Here is a 17,465-nt window from a genome sequence, read left to right as displayed (position 1 = left end):
GTGCACTGTTGGTGGGAATGTAAATTGGTGCAGCCACTATGGAAAACAGTATGGAGGTTTCTCAAAAAATTAAAAATAGAACTACCATATGGTCCAGCAATTCTGCTTCTACATGGTTATCCAAAGGAAACAAAAACACTAACTTGAAAAGATATGTGCACCCCCATGTTCAGTACAGCATTATTCACAGTAGCCAACACATGGATGCAACCTAGGTGTCTATTGATTGAAGAATGGGTAAACAAAATGTGTATGATAGTCCCCCCTTATCCATGGTTTCACCTTCTGTGGTTTCAGTTACCGGCAGTCAACTCTGGTCTGAAAATATTAAATGGAAAATTACAGAAAAAAATGATTCATAAGTTTTAAATTGTTGTTCTGAGTAGCAAGATGAAATCTTGCACTGTCCTGCTCCATCCCACTGGGACATGAATCATCCCTTTGTCCAGCATATCCACACTGTATATGCTACCTGCCCATTAGTCATTTAGTAGCCATCTTGGTTACCAGATCAACTGTTGAAATATCACAGTGCTTGTATTCAAGTAGCCCTTATTTTACTTAATAACTGCCCCAAAGTGCAAGAATAGTGATGCTGGCAATTAGGATATGCTGAAGAGAAGCTGTAAAGTGCTTCCATTAAGTGAAAATGTGAAAGTCCTCAACTTAAGAAAAGAAAAAAATTGTATGCTGAGATTGCTAAGAACAAATCTTCTATCTGTAAAATTGTGAAGAAGGAAAAAGAATTTCATGCTAATTTTGCTGTCGCACCTCAAACTGCAAAAGTTACAGCCACAGTGTGTGATAAGTGCTTAGTTAATACGGAAAAGGCATTAAATTTGTGAGTGGAAGACATGAACAGAAAATGTGTTCTGATTGAGGGCAACATGTTGCACCAGAAAGCTTTGGGCCTGTACAAAGACTTCAGCAAGGGATTCCCTGGCACCAAGCAATTTACTGCAAGTAAGGAATGGTTACGCAGATTCAGGAATAGGTTTGGACTGAAAGACAGAGAGACCATATTCACGTAACTTTTATTACAGTATATTGTTATAATTGTTCTACTTCATTGGTTGTTATTAATCTCTTACTGTGCCTAATTATAAATTAAACTCTATCATAGGTATGTATGTATAGGAAAAAACATTGTATATATAGGGTTTGGTACAATCCACAGTTTCAGGCCTCCACCAGGCGTCTTGAAACATATGCCCCATGGATAAGGGGGGACTACTGTATATATATACACACACAACAGAATATTATTAAGCCATGAAAAAGAAGGAAATCTTACCGTTTATGAACGTGGATAGACCTTGAGAGCATTAGGCTAAGTGGAATAAGTCACATAGAGAAAGACAAATACTATATGATCTCACTTATATGTGGAGTTTAAAAAAGAGAAAAAGAGGAACTCATAGATAGAACAAATTAGTGATTGGCAGAGGCAGGGGCTGGGGGGTTGGTGAAATGGGTGAAGGTGATCAAAAGGTACAAACTTCTAGTTATAAAATAAAAAGTCCTTATTTGTAAATAAATACTGCATTAATACTGTATTGTATATTTGAAAGGAGCTAAAAGAATAGATCCTAAAAGTCCTTCTGAGAAAAGAAAATTTGTAACAATGTGTGGTGATGCTTGTTAACTAGACTTATTGTGGTGATCATTTCACAATATATACAAATAAAAATCATTATGTTGTACACTTGAAACTAATGTCAATTATATCTCAGTAAAAATTAAAAAACAGCAAGCTTTAAAAAAAGTATAGTTTGGACATACAAAAAGCTAAATTTTTGTCAAACTAGTTTAATACTTTGTCTTCGTTAGGGCATAATTACATCCATGTAAGGTTATGATGATGTGATCTGGGTTTTCAACAGATTATCTTAAAAACTGTTTTTTTCCTCTCACTTGTCCCCAGAGAATGGAATAGAGTCTGATTCCAGGCTATGAGCATATTCTCAGAAGCACTCCTACAGAAACAAGAAAGGATGTCAGGTCAGGTCCAAGGAGAGAGATGGTCTATCCGAGGCCCCCAGCAGGGCATGACCCCTGGACCCCAGGAGCATTAAAATCTGCAGCATCCAAATGTGTTTTATTTCACCCATTTTAATTTTCCTTTTTTCCCCCAAATCTGGATAAAAATGTAGAACCTGTGCTTTGAGTGACGAAGGGAAGAGTCTCTGCTGGCCTGAGGCAGCACAGACAGGACAATAGCTGCCCAGGGAAAGTAGGTAACGGATGGCAATAAATCACAGTAAGAATTTTGGGGGGGAGTTGGTGTCAAGATGGCAGCATAGGCGGACTCTGAAGTCACCTCCTCCCACGGACACAACCAAGTTACAGCTATTCTTGGAACAATTACCCCTGAGAGAGAACTGAAAACTGGATAAAAAGAACCCCTGCAACAAAGGGCAGTCCTGACTGAAGTTAAAGAGGGAGAAATTCCTCTCTGGAGAGAAAAAAGCCACCTTTGCAAGCTGCAGAGATTCACGGCTGGCCAGGAGCAATCCTGAGGTATGAAGCCTTCCCTGGAGGAGCAGGGGAGCTGAGCAGGGAAGTGTTACTGCTATAAGCCTCCTTTGGACTCAGCACAACTGAGAAAGTCTCATAATATCTGGCTTTGCTGTCTATTAACTACAACGGAGAATACCCCTAGAAAAGCTATTGGACATAAGCAGAAAAAAGCCAGCTCTTAAAGGGCCCAAGCACAAATTGACCCATTTCAGAATGCAAGCTAAAGTCAGCAGAAAGAAAGGTGCACACTTTGGTAAAAAGAGACTCACCTGATAGGCTCTGGGTGCATCTCAGTGAGAGGTGACACCTCTCCAGGGATTGAGACATTGGTGGCAGCCAATATTGTGACCTAGTAGAGGTGTAGTGACACAGATGCTGGCAGACACCATTGGAGTTCTTTCTCTGACCTGTTAGCCCAGGGTCTGCCCTGTGTACTAGAGCACTGATTTAATCCAGCTCAGCCAGGACAGGCAGCCCACCCTAGCGACTGGCCCCACCCAACAGGAAGCCCTCAGGCAACTTGTCAGCCTGCATAGACTGGGTGCCTGGATCCCCTGCAGGCAGGCGAGTAGGTCTGTGGGGCAGGGCGTGAGTGAGGAGTGGGTGGAGTGTGTGGGTGTTGGTGGAGTTTGTGGGGGCCTCTGCAGTGGGGCAACTGGGTCAGAATCAGTGGGTTTGGAAGTGTGCATGGGGCAGGACTGTGTTGATGGTATGTGTAGGGTTTATCAGTGGCAGAAGTCCTGTGCTTCTCAAACAGCCACATAGGGGATCAACCCCACCTTCCAAAGCCTGAAACAATTGAGTGCTCCCATGCCTGAGAGATCTCCCAGATGAGACAGCTGACAACAGCCTTGCAGGCCAGAGGCCTACAGCAATTGTAAGCCTAGCAACCAGCTATGCTGGGGGCCTACTGACTTAACAGAAAAACTGCAAGAGGAATGTGCTATTAGACCTTGCAGCCACCTGTGCTGGGGCTCCCCACACCCAATAAAGTGACTGAAGGATCCGTAGCAGCCACATGCAGTTGAGCATTACAACTAACTGGCCAGGTGGACAACCTAGCCTCCCAGGGCACCTATGGCAAGATAAACCCTGTCACAACAGAAGGACACATGTAGCCCACACAGAGGTCACTCCTGGAATATTTGGAACTGGTGACGAGAGGGAAGCATGCTGCTGGGCCTCATCAAGCATCTCTTACATAAGGCCACTTCTCCAAGATCAGGAGATGTAGCTGACCTACGTAATACATAGACATAAGCACAGAGAAAGAGGCAAAATGAGGAGACAAAGGAATACATTCCAAGCAAAGGAACAGGACAAAATCCCAGAAAAAGAACTAAATGAAACAAAAATAAACAGTCTACCTGACAAAGAGTTCAAACAAAAAGTCATACAGATGCTCACTGATCTTAGGAGAAGAATGGAGGAACTCAGTGAGAACGTCAACAAAGAATTGGAAAATATATATAAGAACCAATGAGAAATGAAGAGTACAATACTGGAAATGAAAAATTCACTAGAGGGACTCAATGGCAGAGTAGATGATACAGAAAAATGGATCAGCGAGCTGGATGAAAGACTAGAGGAAGTCACCCAAGCTGAATGGATAAAAGAAAAAAATATTAAAAAGAATGAGAACAGTCTAAGGGAACTCTGGGACAACATCAAGCACACTAACATTCATATTATGGGTGTCCCAGAAGGAGAAGAGAGAGACAGGGGCAGAGAATCTATGAAGAAATAATAGCTGAAAACTTTCCCAACCTAAGGAAGGGAACAGACATCCAGGTACAGGAAGCACAGAGAGCACCAAACAAGATTAAACCCAAAGAGGCACACACCAAGACGTATTATTATTAAAATGTCAACTATTAAAGATAAAGAGAGAATCCTACAAGCCACAAGAGAAAGTCAACAAGTGACATACAAAGACAACCCCATAAGGCTATCACCTGACTTTTCAGCAGAAACCTTACAGGCTAGAAGGGAGTGTCATGATATGTTTAAAGTGCTGAAAGGAAAAAACCTACAGCCAGGAATACTCTACCCAGCAAGGTTATCATTCAGAATGGAAGGAGAGATAAAGAGTTTCCCAGAGAAGCAAAAATTGAAGGAGTTTATCACCAAGAAACCAGTTTTACAAGAAATGCTAAAGGGACTTATTTAAGTGGAAAAGAGAAGACCACAAATAGGAATAAGAAAACTACGGGGAAAAAAAGGCAATAAAATCACCGGTAAAGGCAGAAATACAGTAGAGGTAGCAGATAAACCACCTATGCAGATAATATGAAGATTAAAAGACAAAAGTACTAAGATTACCTACTTCAATGGTAAGAAGGTAATGGATACACACACACTAAATAAGAGGTTAGATATGATATCAAAAACAAAATGTGGGAGGAGGGAAGTAAAAGAGCTTTTAGAAAGAGGTCAAATTAAAGAGACCATCAACTCAATATAGATTGCTATATACATAGATTATTATATATGAACCTCATGGTAATAACAAACCAGAAACCTATAATAAATACACAAATAATTAAGGGAAAGGAACCCAAACATAATACTAGAGAAAGCCATCAAACCTCAAGAGAAGAGAGCAAGAGAAGAAGAAAGGAAGAGAGAAGAGCTATGAAAACACCAAGAATAAAAGTAACAAAATGGCAATAAATACATATTTATCAATAGCTACTTTAAAAGTCAATGGACTAAATGCTCCAGTCAAAAGGCATAGGGTGGCCAACTGGATAAAAAAAAAAGACCCATATGTATGCTGCATACAAGAGACAGACTTCAGACCTAAAGACACTCGCAAACTGCAAGTGAAAGGATGAAAAAAGATACTTCATGCAAATGGCAAAGGAAAGAAATCTGGGGTAGCAATACTTATATCAGAAAAAGTAGACTTTAAAACAAAAACTGTAACAAGAGACAAAGAAGGGCACTATATAATGATAAAGGGAACAATCCAACAAGAGGATATAACACTTGTAAATATCTGTGCACCCCACATAGGAGCACCTAAATATATAAAGCAATTATTAACAGACATAAAAGGAGAAATAGTAACACAATAATAGTAGGGGACTTTAACACTCCACTTACACAAATGGATAGATCATCCAAACAATATCAATAAGGAAACATTGGCCTTAAACAACACATTAGACCAGATGGACTTAGTGGATATATAGAGAGCATTCCATCCAAAATCCACAGAATACACATTCTTTTCAAATGCACTTGGAACATTCTCCAACGTTGATCACATATTAGGCCACAAAATAAGTCTCAATAAATGTAAGAAGACTGAAATAATACCAAGCGTCTTTTCTGACCACAAAGGTATGAAACTAGAAGGTAACTACAGGAAGAAAATCAGAAAAGCCACAAATATGTGCAGATTAAACAAAATGCTACTGAACAATGATTGGGTCAATGGAGAAACAAAAAAATACCTGGAGACAAATGAAAATGAAAATAAAACATGACAAAATCCATGGGATACAGCAAAGTGGTTCTAAGAGGGAAGTTTATAGCAATACAGGCCTAGCTCAACAAAAAAGAAAAAGCTCAAATAAGCAATCTACCAGTGCACATAAAACAGTGGAAAAAGAAGAACAAACAAAGGCCAAAATCAGTAGAAGGAAGGAAATAATAAAAATCAGAGCAGAAGTAAATGAAATAGAAACTTTAAAAAATATAGAAAAAATCAATGAAACCAAGAGCTCTTTCTTTGAAAAGATAAACAAAATTGGCGAGCCTTTAGCTAGACTTCCCAAGAATGAAAGAGAGACTGAGGCTCACATAAATAAAATCCCGCAATGAAAGGGGAGAAATTACAACGGACACCTCAGAAATACAAAAGATTATAAAGGAATACTACAAAAAGCTATATGGCAACAAATTGGATAATCTAGAAGAAATGGGTAAGTTCTTAGAATCATACAACCTTTCAAAACTGACCCAAGAAGAAATAGAGAATTTGAATAGACTAATCACCAGTAAGGAGATCAAAACAGTAATCAAAAACCTCCCAAAAAATAAAAGTCCAGGACCAGACAGCTTCCTTGGTGAATTTTACCAAACATTCAAAGACTTAATACCTATCCTTCTCAAACTCCTCCAAAAAACTGAAGAGGAAGGGAAGCTTCCTAACTCATTCTACGAAGCCAACATTACCCTGATACCAAAACCAGACAAGGACAACACAAAAAAGAAAATTACAGGCCAAAATCACTGATAACAATTGATGCAAAAATCCTCAACAAAATACTAGCAAATCAAATACAATAATACATTAAAAAGATTGTACACCACGATCAAGTGAGATTTATTCCAAGGATGCAGGGATGGTTCAACATCTGCAAATCTATCAGCGTGATACACCACATTAACAAAATGAAGAATAGAAACTACACAATCATCTCAATAAGTGCAGAGAAATCATTTGACAAGATATAGCATCCCTTCGTGATAAAAAATGGGTATAAAATGAAGGTACCTCAACATAATAAAGCCCATGCATGACAAACCCACAGCTAATATCATTCTCAATTCAGGAAAATTGAAAGCTATCCCTCTAAGAAAAGGAACCAGACAAGGATGCCCACTTTCACCACTCTTATATGAGATAATATTGGAAGTCTTAGCCAGGGCAATTAGGCAAGAAAAAGAAATAAAGGGGCCGGCCTGGTAGCGCAGCGGTGAAGTTCGCACGTTCCGCTTCTCAGCAGCCTGGGGTTCACCGGTTCGGATCCCGGTGCAAACATGGCACCGCTTTGCAAAAAGCCATGCTGTGGTAGGCATCCCACATATCAAGTAGAGGAAAATGGGCATAGATGTTAGCTCAGGGCCAGTCTTCCTCAGCAAAAAGGGGTGGATTGGCAGTAGTTAGCTCAGGGCTAATCTTCCTCAAAAAAAAAAAGAAAGAAAACCAAAAAGGATCCAGATTGGTAAGGAAGGAGTGAAACTGTGACTATTTGCAGATGACATGATTTTATATATGGAAAACCCTAAAGAATCCACTAAAAAACTTTTAGAAATAATAAAAGAATACAGTAAAGTTGCAGGATACAAACTCAACATAGAAAAATAAGTTGTGTTTCCATACACTAACAGCAAAGTAGCAGAAAGAGAAATTAAAAATACAATCCCATTTACAGTTGCAACAAAAAGAATAAAATACCTAGGAGTAAACTTAATCAAAGAAGTGAAAGATCTGTACACTAAAAACTATAAAACATTGTTGAAAGAAGTTGAAGAAGACACAAAGAAATGGAAAGATATTCCATGCTCTTGGATTGGAAGAATTAACATACTTAAAATACTTCCTAAAGCAATCTACAGATTCAATGCAATCCTTATCAAAGTTCCAACAACAGTTTTCATGGAAATGGAACAAAGATTCCTAAAATTGATATGGAACAACAAAGACCCGGAATAGCCAAAGGAATCCTGAGAAAATAGAACAAAGCTGGAGGTATCACACTCCCTAATTTCAAAATAGGCTACAGAGCTACAGTAACCAAAACAGCATGGTACTGGACAAAAACAGAGACACAGATCAGTGGAACAGAATAGAGAGCCCAGAAATAAACCCAAACATCTATGGACAGCTAATATTCAACAAGTGAGCCAAGAACATACAATGGAGAAAGGAAAGTCTCTTCAATAAATGGTGTTGGGAAAACTGGACAGCCACATGCAAAAGAATTAAAGTAGACCATTATCTTACACCATACACAAAAATCAATTCAAAATGGATTAAAGACTTGAATATAAGATCTGAAACCATGAAACTTCTAGAAGAAAACATAGGCCGTATTCTCTTCTACATCAGTCTTAACAGCATATTTTCAAGTACCATGTCTGATCGAGCAAAGGAAACAATAGAGAAAATAAACAAATGGGACTCTTTCAAACTAAAAAGCTTCTGCACAGCAAAGGAAACCACCAGCAAAACGAAAAAACAACAATTGGGAGAAGGTATTTCTAAACCATGTATCTGATAAGGGGTTAATATCCAAAATATACAAAGAACTCATACATCTCAACAACAAAAAAGTAACAACCCAATTAAAAAATGAGCAAAAGATCTGAACATACATTTCTCCAAAGAAGATATACAGACAGCCAACAGGCACATGAGAAAATGTTCAACATCATTAACTATGAGGGAAATGCAAATCAAAACTACAATGAAATATCACCTCACTCCCGTCAGAATGGCTATGATTAACAAGACAGGAAACCATAAGTGTTGGAGAGGATGTGGAGAGAAGGGAACCCTCATACACTGCTGATTGGAGTGCAAACTGGTGCAGCCCCTATGGAAAACAGAATGGAGATTCCTCAGAAGATTAAGAATAGATCTACCATAAGGTCCAGCTCTTCCACTGCTGGATATTTACCCAAAGAACATGAAGACACGAATGCATAAAAGATACATGCACCCCTCCGTTCATCATACCATTATTCACAATAGCCAAGACTTGGAAGCAACCTAGGTGCCCATCAAGGGACGAATGGATAAAGATGTGGTACATAAACACAATGGAATACTACCCAGCCGTAAGAAATGATGAAATCTGGCCATTTGTGACAACATGGATGGACCTTGAGGGTATTATGCCAAGTGAAATAAGTCAGAGGGAGAAAGTCAAATACCGTATGGTCTCATAAGTAGAAGATAAAAACAACGACAAACAAACAGATAGCAACAGAGATTGGACTGATGGTTACCAGAGGGGAAGTGGGTAGGGAGGTGGGCAGAAGAGGTGATTAGGCACACGTGTGTGATGATGGATTGTAATTAGTCTTTGGGTGGTGAACACAGTGTAATCTACACAGAATTCAAAATATATGACCAGGTACACCTGAAAGTTATATAATGTTGTAAACCAATGTTACCGCAATTTAAAAAAAAATTTTTTAAAGAATTTCGGGGGAGCAGCTGGCTGGGTCACAAGTATCTACCAATACAGGTTATTAGAACATGTAAGCATTCCTCAGAAATGCCCCAAATATAATGGGGAGAGGAATCAGGTGAAAAGGTATACTTCCTAAAGACATTCACACATAGTGCAGAATGAACTATCATCACCCATGCTTTACAGGAAACGCTGACTCTTGGACGTGGAGATTTCACACCCTGAGTTACATCTACCTGCTCGTTCCCGCTCACATTAAAACTGGCCCCTTCCTACCATAGTCTCTTTTAATTGAGTTCAACCTTCTTTTGTTGGAGTTTGGGGTTTTATAAACTTTTTATGACTTACTTGGCTGTTTATAAATATTTAGCAATATTGCATTTGAGCAAGATTTTGTTGTGCTAGGGAGTAGCAAGAGGCATCCTGCCCAGGGAATGAATCTGGCCCTATATTTTAAGGCTAGCTCTGCTTAAATCATATACTTGGTAAACATTTATTAAGCGTCTACAATGTAAGAGGCTCACGGCACTGAATCGGTTGGCAACATGCCTCTCCATGATGTCAGGATGTAACAGGAGAAAAGACATTTTCATCAAGAATGACTACATAATTTGGGGATTCATAATTGAGGTCAGTTAAGGACAGGGCCTTCCCCGTCACTTTTTCTGAAGGAAAAGCCTCATGAGGTAGTTGAGAATGTAGATTGAGTCATACCTGGGGAAGACATGCAGCTTCCATCATTTACGAGCTCTAGAGCAAATTCTCTTTGGTGTGATTCTTCGTGAACAAGATGAAAGTTCCATAGAGTGGTTGGAAGGATTAAATTAAGACAGTGAATGTAATGTGTTTAATACAGTTTGTGGCACAGAATGAATAATGTTAATTGTTATATTTGTTTTGTGCTCTCTTCACAGAGAAGTATCTACCACCTCCAAAGCCCTGTTACCTGTAATTGGAGGGGTTCCTTCTGATGTCAGTCAAGTTATTAATTTCATTCAATAAGTTAAAAAGAAAAATAGAAAAGACAAAATTTTAGTTTCATACATGTGCTCAGCACTGTGGTAGGGGGCTCTGTACTGTTATAAAATTAGTATAAATACAGTTTCCTAACTCTAGGTGATGTTCATCAGACATGAGACATCTGAAGGTCTGAAGTTCATCCCAGGAAGATTAGTAAAAAGGAAAGGCTATGAAAGCTGCTCTCGAGGAAGAAATCTTGGGTAAAAAGGGAGTATGGCTATAGGAAGGACCTGGAAATACTGGGAAGTAACAAATTTAATATACATACATCATGTTAAACATCTGCCAGATTTGAAAAGGTGGATAACTTCAGCACTGACTTCTTGATCCTGGGACGATCAGGGACTTCTGCCTTATTAGATATAGTCCCTCAGACAGAGTCCCAGAAGAAAATTGACTCAATAACTACACCACATGGAATCTGAAGAGGTGTCTAATCTGAATAGGGTTCTATTTATTTTTGTATTTAAAAACTCCTCATTTTATGAATGCACATTTATAGGGGAGATTAGAACAATCACATCAACAACTGTCCTCACATAATAGATAGTTGTTACTTGAAATGAAAATCCAAGTGATAGTAATAAATGCAGGTATATATTGTAGTGTATGTAAAACAAGCCAGATGAATGATGTCATGTCCTGAAAAAGTTTCTGGTGACAGGAAAGATTGGCCCAAGACAAGGACATTGATGTCAGAAGACGCATGTAAAGAGTTCAAATTAAATGTGAAAAAGTAAAAAGTAGTAAAATATTTAACATGTTAAATAAATGAAACTTTAATTACTAAAATGAATAATAAAAATGGGAGAATCCCTCCTCCCACATTAGCATATTTTTACAGACTGTATAATCCTAGTCAGAGCCATTGGAGCTGTCGTTTCCCACTTCGCCTTTGCTTCAGTGAGCCTCTCATTCCCTGAGGGATGGAGGTCTTTCATGTATTTGGCTTCTTCCTCCACTACTTGTCTTATGGCTCTGATTCTTCTTCCTCTTCTTCCTCTTCCTCTTCCTCCTCCTCCTCTTCTTCCTCTTCCTCCTTTGAGGGAGCTTCTGAGCCAGCCTCTTTGGGCTCCGCTTCTGGGGGTTTTTCTGCAGCCTCTTCTGGGGGTTTTTCTGCAGCCTCTTCTGCAGGCTTTTCTTCTTCTTTTGCACCTAAGCAACAGTAGATGCCACAAATAATCAACATCAATAATAATATGAGTAAAAGTATAAGGAATATTAAAACCATCATGTCTAACAATAATCCTGCCCCTTTGGGAGGGCTGGTAGTACTTTGACTTTGAGGCTCTTCTGCACTTGGCAAACCAGGAGGACCACTGTCCAAACTACCCCCATTTCCTGGAGTTGTGCAGTTAGGAGGGGCATAGCCAAAATCACAATGGCAGTGCTTTAAATTGTTGCAAATTCCTTTCCCAGCACACATTTCCTCTGGATTGCAGTCATAGTTGAGCACAGTGTCAGGAGAACAGGAGTGACCCATGCACACTTTTCCTGAACTACACAAAGTGCCAGCGAACACATCTCCATCATCAGGGATATCAGCAGTACCATTAGTTGCATCCATGCTCCAGCAAAAGTCATCTTCAAAAGGGACCTGTATCAGTGTATGTAGAGGTTTGATTGGTGGTAACTGTCTAATATTTGTACAAATAATTTTCCCACAGTATAAATTATCATCTGCACACTTAACATATTCTGGGTTATTTAAAGTGGGAGGGCCACAATTTCCAAACCGGGTCCCTTTGCGATTGAATAAATTGTAACAGTCTGAGGGGGCAGACTTTGAAGGATGACCAAAAACACGAGCACATTGTTCATCAGGTGTCCGGCACTGACCCTGAACACAATAGTGACTACCGTAACATTTTGTACCATCTTGTTTGTAGCTGTCTGTGGGGCATTCTGCAGAGTTACCATCACAATACTCTGGGAGGTCACAATCGTCAAAGGCAATGCGGCATGTGGATCCGCTTTCTGCAAATAGACACGAACTATTACAGCAGGGTCCAGGACTACACTGGGCATTATCCTTCAGCTTACATCCTGGATTACAGCAGGGGTGATTGTCACAGGCAGAACCACAGTCACACTGCTCATCCTCCTCCACCACACCATTACCACACTCAGCATCCCTACGCACGCGGCCTTTGTGCTGAGGCTTGTTGAATAGGCAGGCCCCTTTGTGGTCAAGGAGGAACTGGTAGAAGTCGTCAGAGCTGCAGTTGCTGAAGCCACTTTCTTTAGTGATGTTTTCATGCATGAGGCAAAAGTGTGTATCTTTACAAATGCAGGCCGAGTGGTCGTGCTGAATACCTAGGTTGTGCCCAAGCTCATGGACCATGAGCGCTGCAAACAGGAGGACATCTTCATGATGGAAGGATTCAACAGCTGCTGCAAAGCCAGTGGAACAGGCACCATTGAGAAATGCCTGTCCCGTGTCCTCTTGAGGGCGATGTCCAAGAATCATGTGGGCAACATCATGCTTCACACGATGGAAGAGCTTGTCTTGTCTCCAGCTATTGAAATTCCTGAGGGTAACTTGCAAGTCCGCTGGGACCTCTATGAGGTCCCCCTCGGTCCAAATCTCCATTCCAGCCAGCACCACCTCTGTGTTTATTCCCCTAGTGAAGGCGTTAGCCAGGGCAATGACGTCCATTACTCTCTGGACTGTCTCATTGATGTTACTGCCCCACATTTGGAACCGCTGGTTGCTGACCACGACAAACATCTCCACGTACTTGGTGTGTGACCACAAGTAGGACAGCGCCTGTGCACTGCGAGGCTTCCTGCTCCCTTGTTGCTGGCTGGTGGACACCACTTGGCTGTCTTTGGAAGTGACGCTACAGGAGATTCGAGCTTCACGCGCCATGGTGTACAACACATGTTCAAACTTTTTTGAAGCGCCCACGGGCTCAATGCCGTAGGATTTTCCCTCCTTAATCAGGACGCCCCTGAGGCCTGAACAGGTGTTGACAGAAACAAAAGAACCTGGGACGCCTTCTATGTAGCCTTCATAGTGACAGTCATGCGCGAGGACGGGCATCTCTTGTCCCAGGATGCCATTGTGGTAGCTGAAGACTGGAAAGTTATCCACAAAATAGTCTCTCTTCACTTTCAGGTGAAGCAGCTGCTTCTGGCCCTGCATCAGCAGCATATAGGATGCCTTTTCCACTGGGTCTTCCCTTCCGTTGACTGTCAGACTCTTGGGGATGACTGTTTCGTAGGAAGAGTAATATACTGCTCCCTGGTCACAGTACAATCTTGGTAGGAAAATCAGCGCCAACACCAGCATGATCCCCAGCCTGACCCGTGAAGGTCCTGGCACTAGCGCCAGCCTGAAACCCTTCATCTGGGGAGCCCAAGTCTGAAGCACTCTGCTAGCTTCATACATAACCGCTTGGTTTTTCTGTAGAGAGGACAAGAAGGAGGCAGAGTCTCTCACAGAGGCTGCCACTGACATGGCCCTAGTGATTGGTTGATGATGCAGGGCCTGTGTCCCTCAGCAGCGCCTCTCCCCGACACGCAGACCCTCAGTCACACATATTAGCTCCGGATCTATGCTGGCTGCGTAAAGGGTGGCTGCTGCTTACCTCTGAGGGTTACAGCCCCTGGCTGCGTCCTTTCTAGTCTTTCTGATCTCTCTGTCACCCTTCAGATAGTGGCTTTCTCTGTGACTTCCTGCCACAGCATCAACTTCAGCGGTGCTTGGCTAACGTCCTTTTGACATCATGGAGTGATGTAATCGTGACGAAGGACTACAGACTCTAAAATGCAAGACTGTACCTTGAGAGAGGAAACAAAACCTGCATGCCTTCCTCAACCGCGCCACACGGAACACCCCGCCCCCACCCCTCCTGTCGTCCGTTGCTCGTCTAACTCCAAATGTTCCAGACCAGGGGGCTTGGAGGTCTTTGGTGGGCACACTCCATTGCCCATCTCCCCTCTTCTAAAACTCTTGCTCTGTAACACATGGACGTCACAACTCAGGGTGTCTTACCCCTCAGCGAGGGATTGTAGTGATATGCACATCTCGCAGGCCAGTCCGTTAGATGAGGCAAGTGGGGTGGCTGCGCCTTGCCCCAGGAGAGACCCGAGTGGGCTGATGACCCACGGGGAAAGGGACAATACTCCTACTTTTTAACATCATCGAAATTCAGTTTCTCGCGTTCTGTTTACAGCGCTGTCCGGAAGCGTGTATGGGAGATGCCAACAGAGCAGCCTCCTCTTATGCGTGATTATCATGGGCACATTGGTTGGTATCTCCAGGCCCACACTTTCCTTGGGATGGGCCTGTCATACTGGTATCCTAACATCATGCCTGTTGAAAACTAGGTATCCTGAAAGTGTTAGACTATGACCTCCGTGTGTTCAGTGACCACTTCTGTTTGTTCGTCCTTATACTCCCAGGTCGAGAAGAATGCTTGTCCAAGAGTAGATGAACAAGCATTATTTATTGAATGAATAAGTGACTCCCAGGTCTGGGAGCTCTGATGTCTCATCTGTTGCCTGCTATTTGTTTGTGGTTGCTTCATGCCCACCCTGAACGGCTGAAGGTGTCTTCAGGAAAACCCGCAAAACTTGTGCTGACTAGTGGCACGTTCATGATCTCAAAATGTACCTCTTCCTACATTTCGCTGGTCAGTTCACTCTCCTAATTTCTTCTTGCCTCATTTCACTGAGAAAGATAGAAGCCACCAAAAGAGTCCTACCACATGCAGACACCAAATGAGTTCACCTGTATCTAAATTTTCCTCCTGCTATAGCGGATAAATTGTCCACGCTCCTCCAAGTCAAGGCCAGTCCTTCTACTTGTGCGTGGCGTCTCCTTCCCTTTCAATTTCTCATGGACTTCGCTTTTCCAATTGTCTCTTCTCTCTCTTACTTCTTAAACATCTGTCTGTCCATTGGATCGGATCTTGTTATATGCTGTAATGTCTCACCATTGTAAAACCATCCCACTCAGCCCGCATCACTGTCCAGTCACCGTCCAATTTCTCCTCTCCGTTTCATAATGAAACTCTTTGAAAGAGTGTATATATATTCTGTTTTAATTTGCATCGCTACTTGATTCTTTTCTGATATTTTTTATTTTGAATCATAGTACAATCACAAAATGTGCATAAAACCTGGATGTATTTTTCAGTAAATTATTAAAAAGAGAGCAGCTAAGCCAGACACAGAAGGACAAATATTTTATGATTTCATTTAGATGAGGTTCCTCAAATAGTCAAGTTCATAGAGACAGAAAGTGGAATAGAGGTCACCAGGGCCTGGGAAAAAGAACAATGGGAGCTTGTTGTTTTGTGGGTACAGAGTTTCGGTTTGGGGTGACGAAAAGGTTCTGGAAATGGATGGTGATGATGATTGCACACCAGTGTGAATGTACTGAATGCCACTGAACTGCACACTTGAAAATGGCTAAGATGGTTAATTTTGTGTTATGTATATTTCACTGAGAGCAAGAGAGAGGGAGAGAGAAACAGCTGCGTAAGTACAACCCTGATGAAGTAATCAACAGTTTTAGCTCCATCGAAGTCACCCATGTGCCACTGCCGGTCAGAAATCCTTGTGCTTCAGAGATCATCCTGATCCTGTCTTCTCTGGTAACTACATTCTCACTTTTCTTTATTGTTTTGTTTCCTAAATGTACATCCCAGAATCACGTAATTTCATACCACTTGTCTTTTAATAACACCTTTATTGAGATAGAATTCACATACCATAATATTCACCCTTTAAAGTGTACAGTTCAGTGGTTCGTAGTATGTTCAGAAAGTTATGCAACCATCCCCACAGTCAGTTTCAGAACGTTTTCCTCACCCCAAAACAAAACTCCTGGATCCATTAGCAGTCACTCCCCATTCTCCCCTCCCCGCAGGGCCTGGCCACCGCGACTCTACTTTCTATCTCAAAGATTGTGTCTGTTCTGGACATTTCATAGCAATGAAATCCTACATGTCGTTGTCCTCTGTGACTGGCTTATTTCACCTACCATGATGTTTTTAAGGGTTAGCCATGTCGTAGCATGTATCAGTACTTCATTTCCTTTTGGCTCAATGATATTCTTTTTGTAAGGATATACGACATTTTAATTTTTGATTGCTCAGGGGAGGAACAGGTTGATTGTTTCCACTTTGGGGCTATTATCAAAAATACTGCTATGGACAGTTGAGTGTGGACATATGTTTTCATTTCTCTTGGGTAGATCCTTAGGAGTGGAATTGCTTGGCCATATGATAACTGTGTGTTTAGCCTCCTGAGGAACTGCCCAGCTGTCTTCCAGAGCAGCTACACAGTTTTACATGCCTGCCAGCAATAGATGAGGATTCCAGTTTCTCCACATCACTGACGTTTGTTGTTGTCTGTCTTTTTGATTATAGCCACCCTAGTGGGTGCGAAGTGGTGTCTCATTGTAGTTTTGATTTGCACTTCCCTAATAGTTGATGACGTAGTACATGTTTTCGTATTCGTCTTGGTCATTTATATCTTCTTTGGAGAAACGTCTGTTCACATCCTTTGCCCTCTTAAAACTGGGTGTCTTTTTCTGGTTGAGTTGTAAGAGTTCCTTATATTTTCTGGGTACTAGTCCCTCTCAGATATATGATTTGCAAACATTTGCTCTCATTCTGTGGGCTGTCTTTTCACCTTCATGTGTCTCTTAGGGTGGAGAAGTATTTCATTTTTTCCTGCTGATTCTTTTCTTATTGTGTTGAAACACACATAACATAAAATTTACCATCTTAACCATTTCTTTAAAAGATTTTATTTTTTCCTTTTTCTCCCCAAAGCCCCCCTGTACATAGTTGTATATTCTTAGTTGTGGGTGCTTCCAGCTGTGGCATGTGGGAGCCGCCTGAGCATGGCTCGATGAGCGGTGCCGTGTCCGCGCCCAGGATTCGAACCGACGAAACAACTGGGCCACCTAGAGCGGAGCGCGCGAACTTAACCACTCGGCCAGGGGGCTGGCCCCCCATCTTAACCATTTTT

General features: G+C 41.4%; 1 protein-coding gene across 1 annotated transcript; it reads right to left on the bottom strand.

The window, feature by feature from the left end:
- Positions 1–974: 974 nt before the first annotated feature.
- On the bottom strand, positions 975–13,938 carry LOC124227134 (disintegrin and metalloproteinase domain-containing protein 1a-like). Its single transcript, XM_046641021.1, has 2 exons — positions 11,539–13,938; positions 975–1,001 (listed from the first exon to the last, which is right to left on the bottom strand). The coding sequence occupies exons 1-2, from the start codon at positions 13,936–13,938 to the stop codon at positions 975–977; spliced, it is 2,427 nt and encodes an 808-aa protein (XP_046496977.1).
- Positions 13,939–17,465: the final 3,527 nt, after the last annotated feature.

Source organism: Equus quagga, chromosome 15 (assembly GCF_021613505.1).
Source record: "Equus quagga isolate Etosha38 chromosome 15, UCLA_HA_Equagga_1.0, whole genome shotgun sequence".
NCBI classification, from domain to species: domain Eukaryota; kingdom Metazoa; phylum Chordata; class Mammalia; order Perissodactyla; family Equidae; genus Equus; species Equus quagga.
Note: the sequence above shows the minus strand (reverse complement) of the source record. Positions and strands in the feature narration are given on the sequence as shown.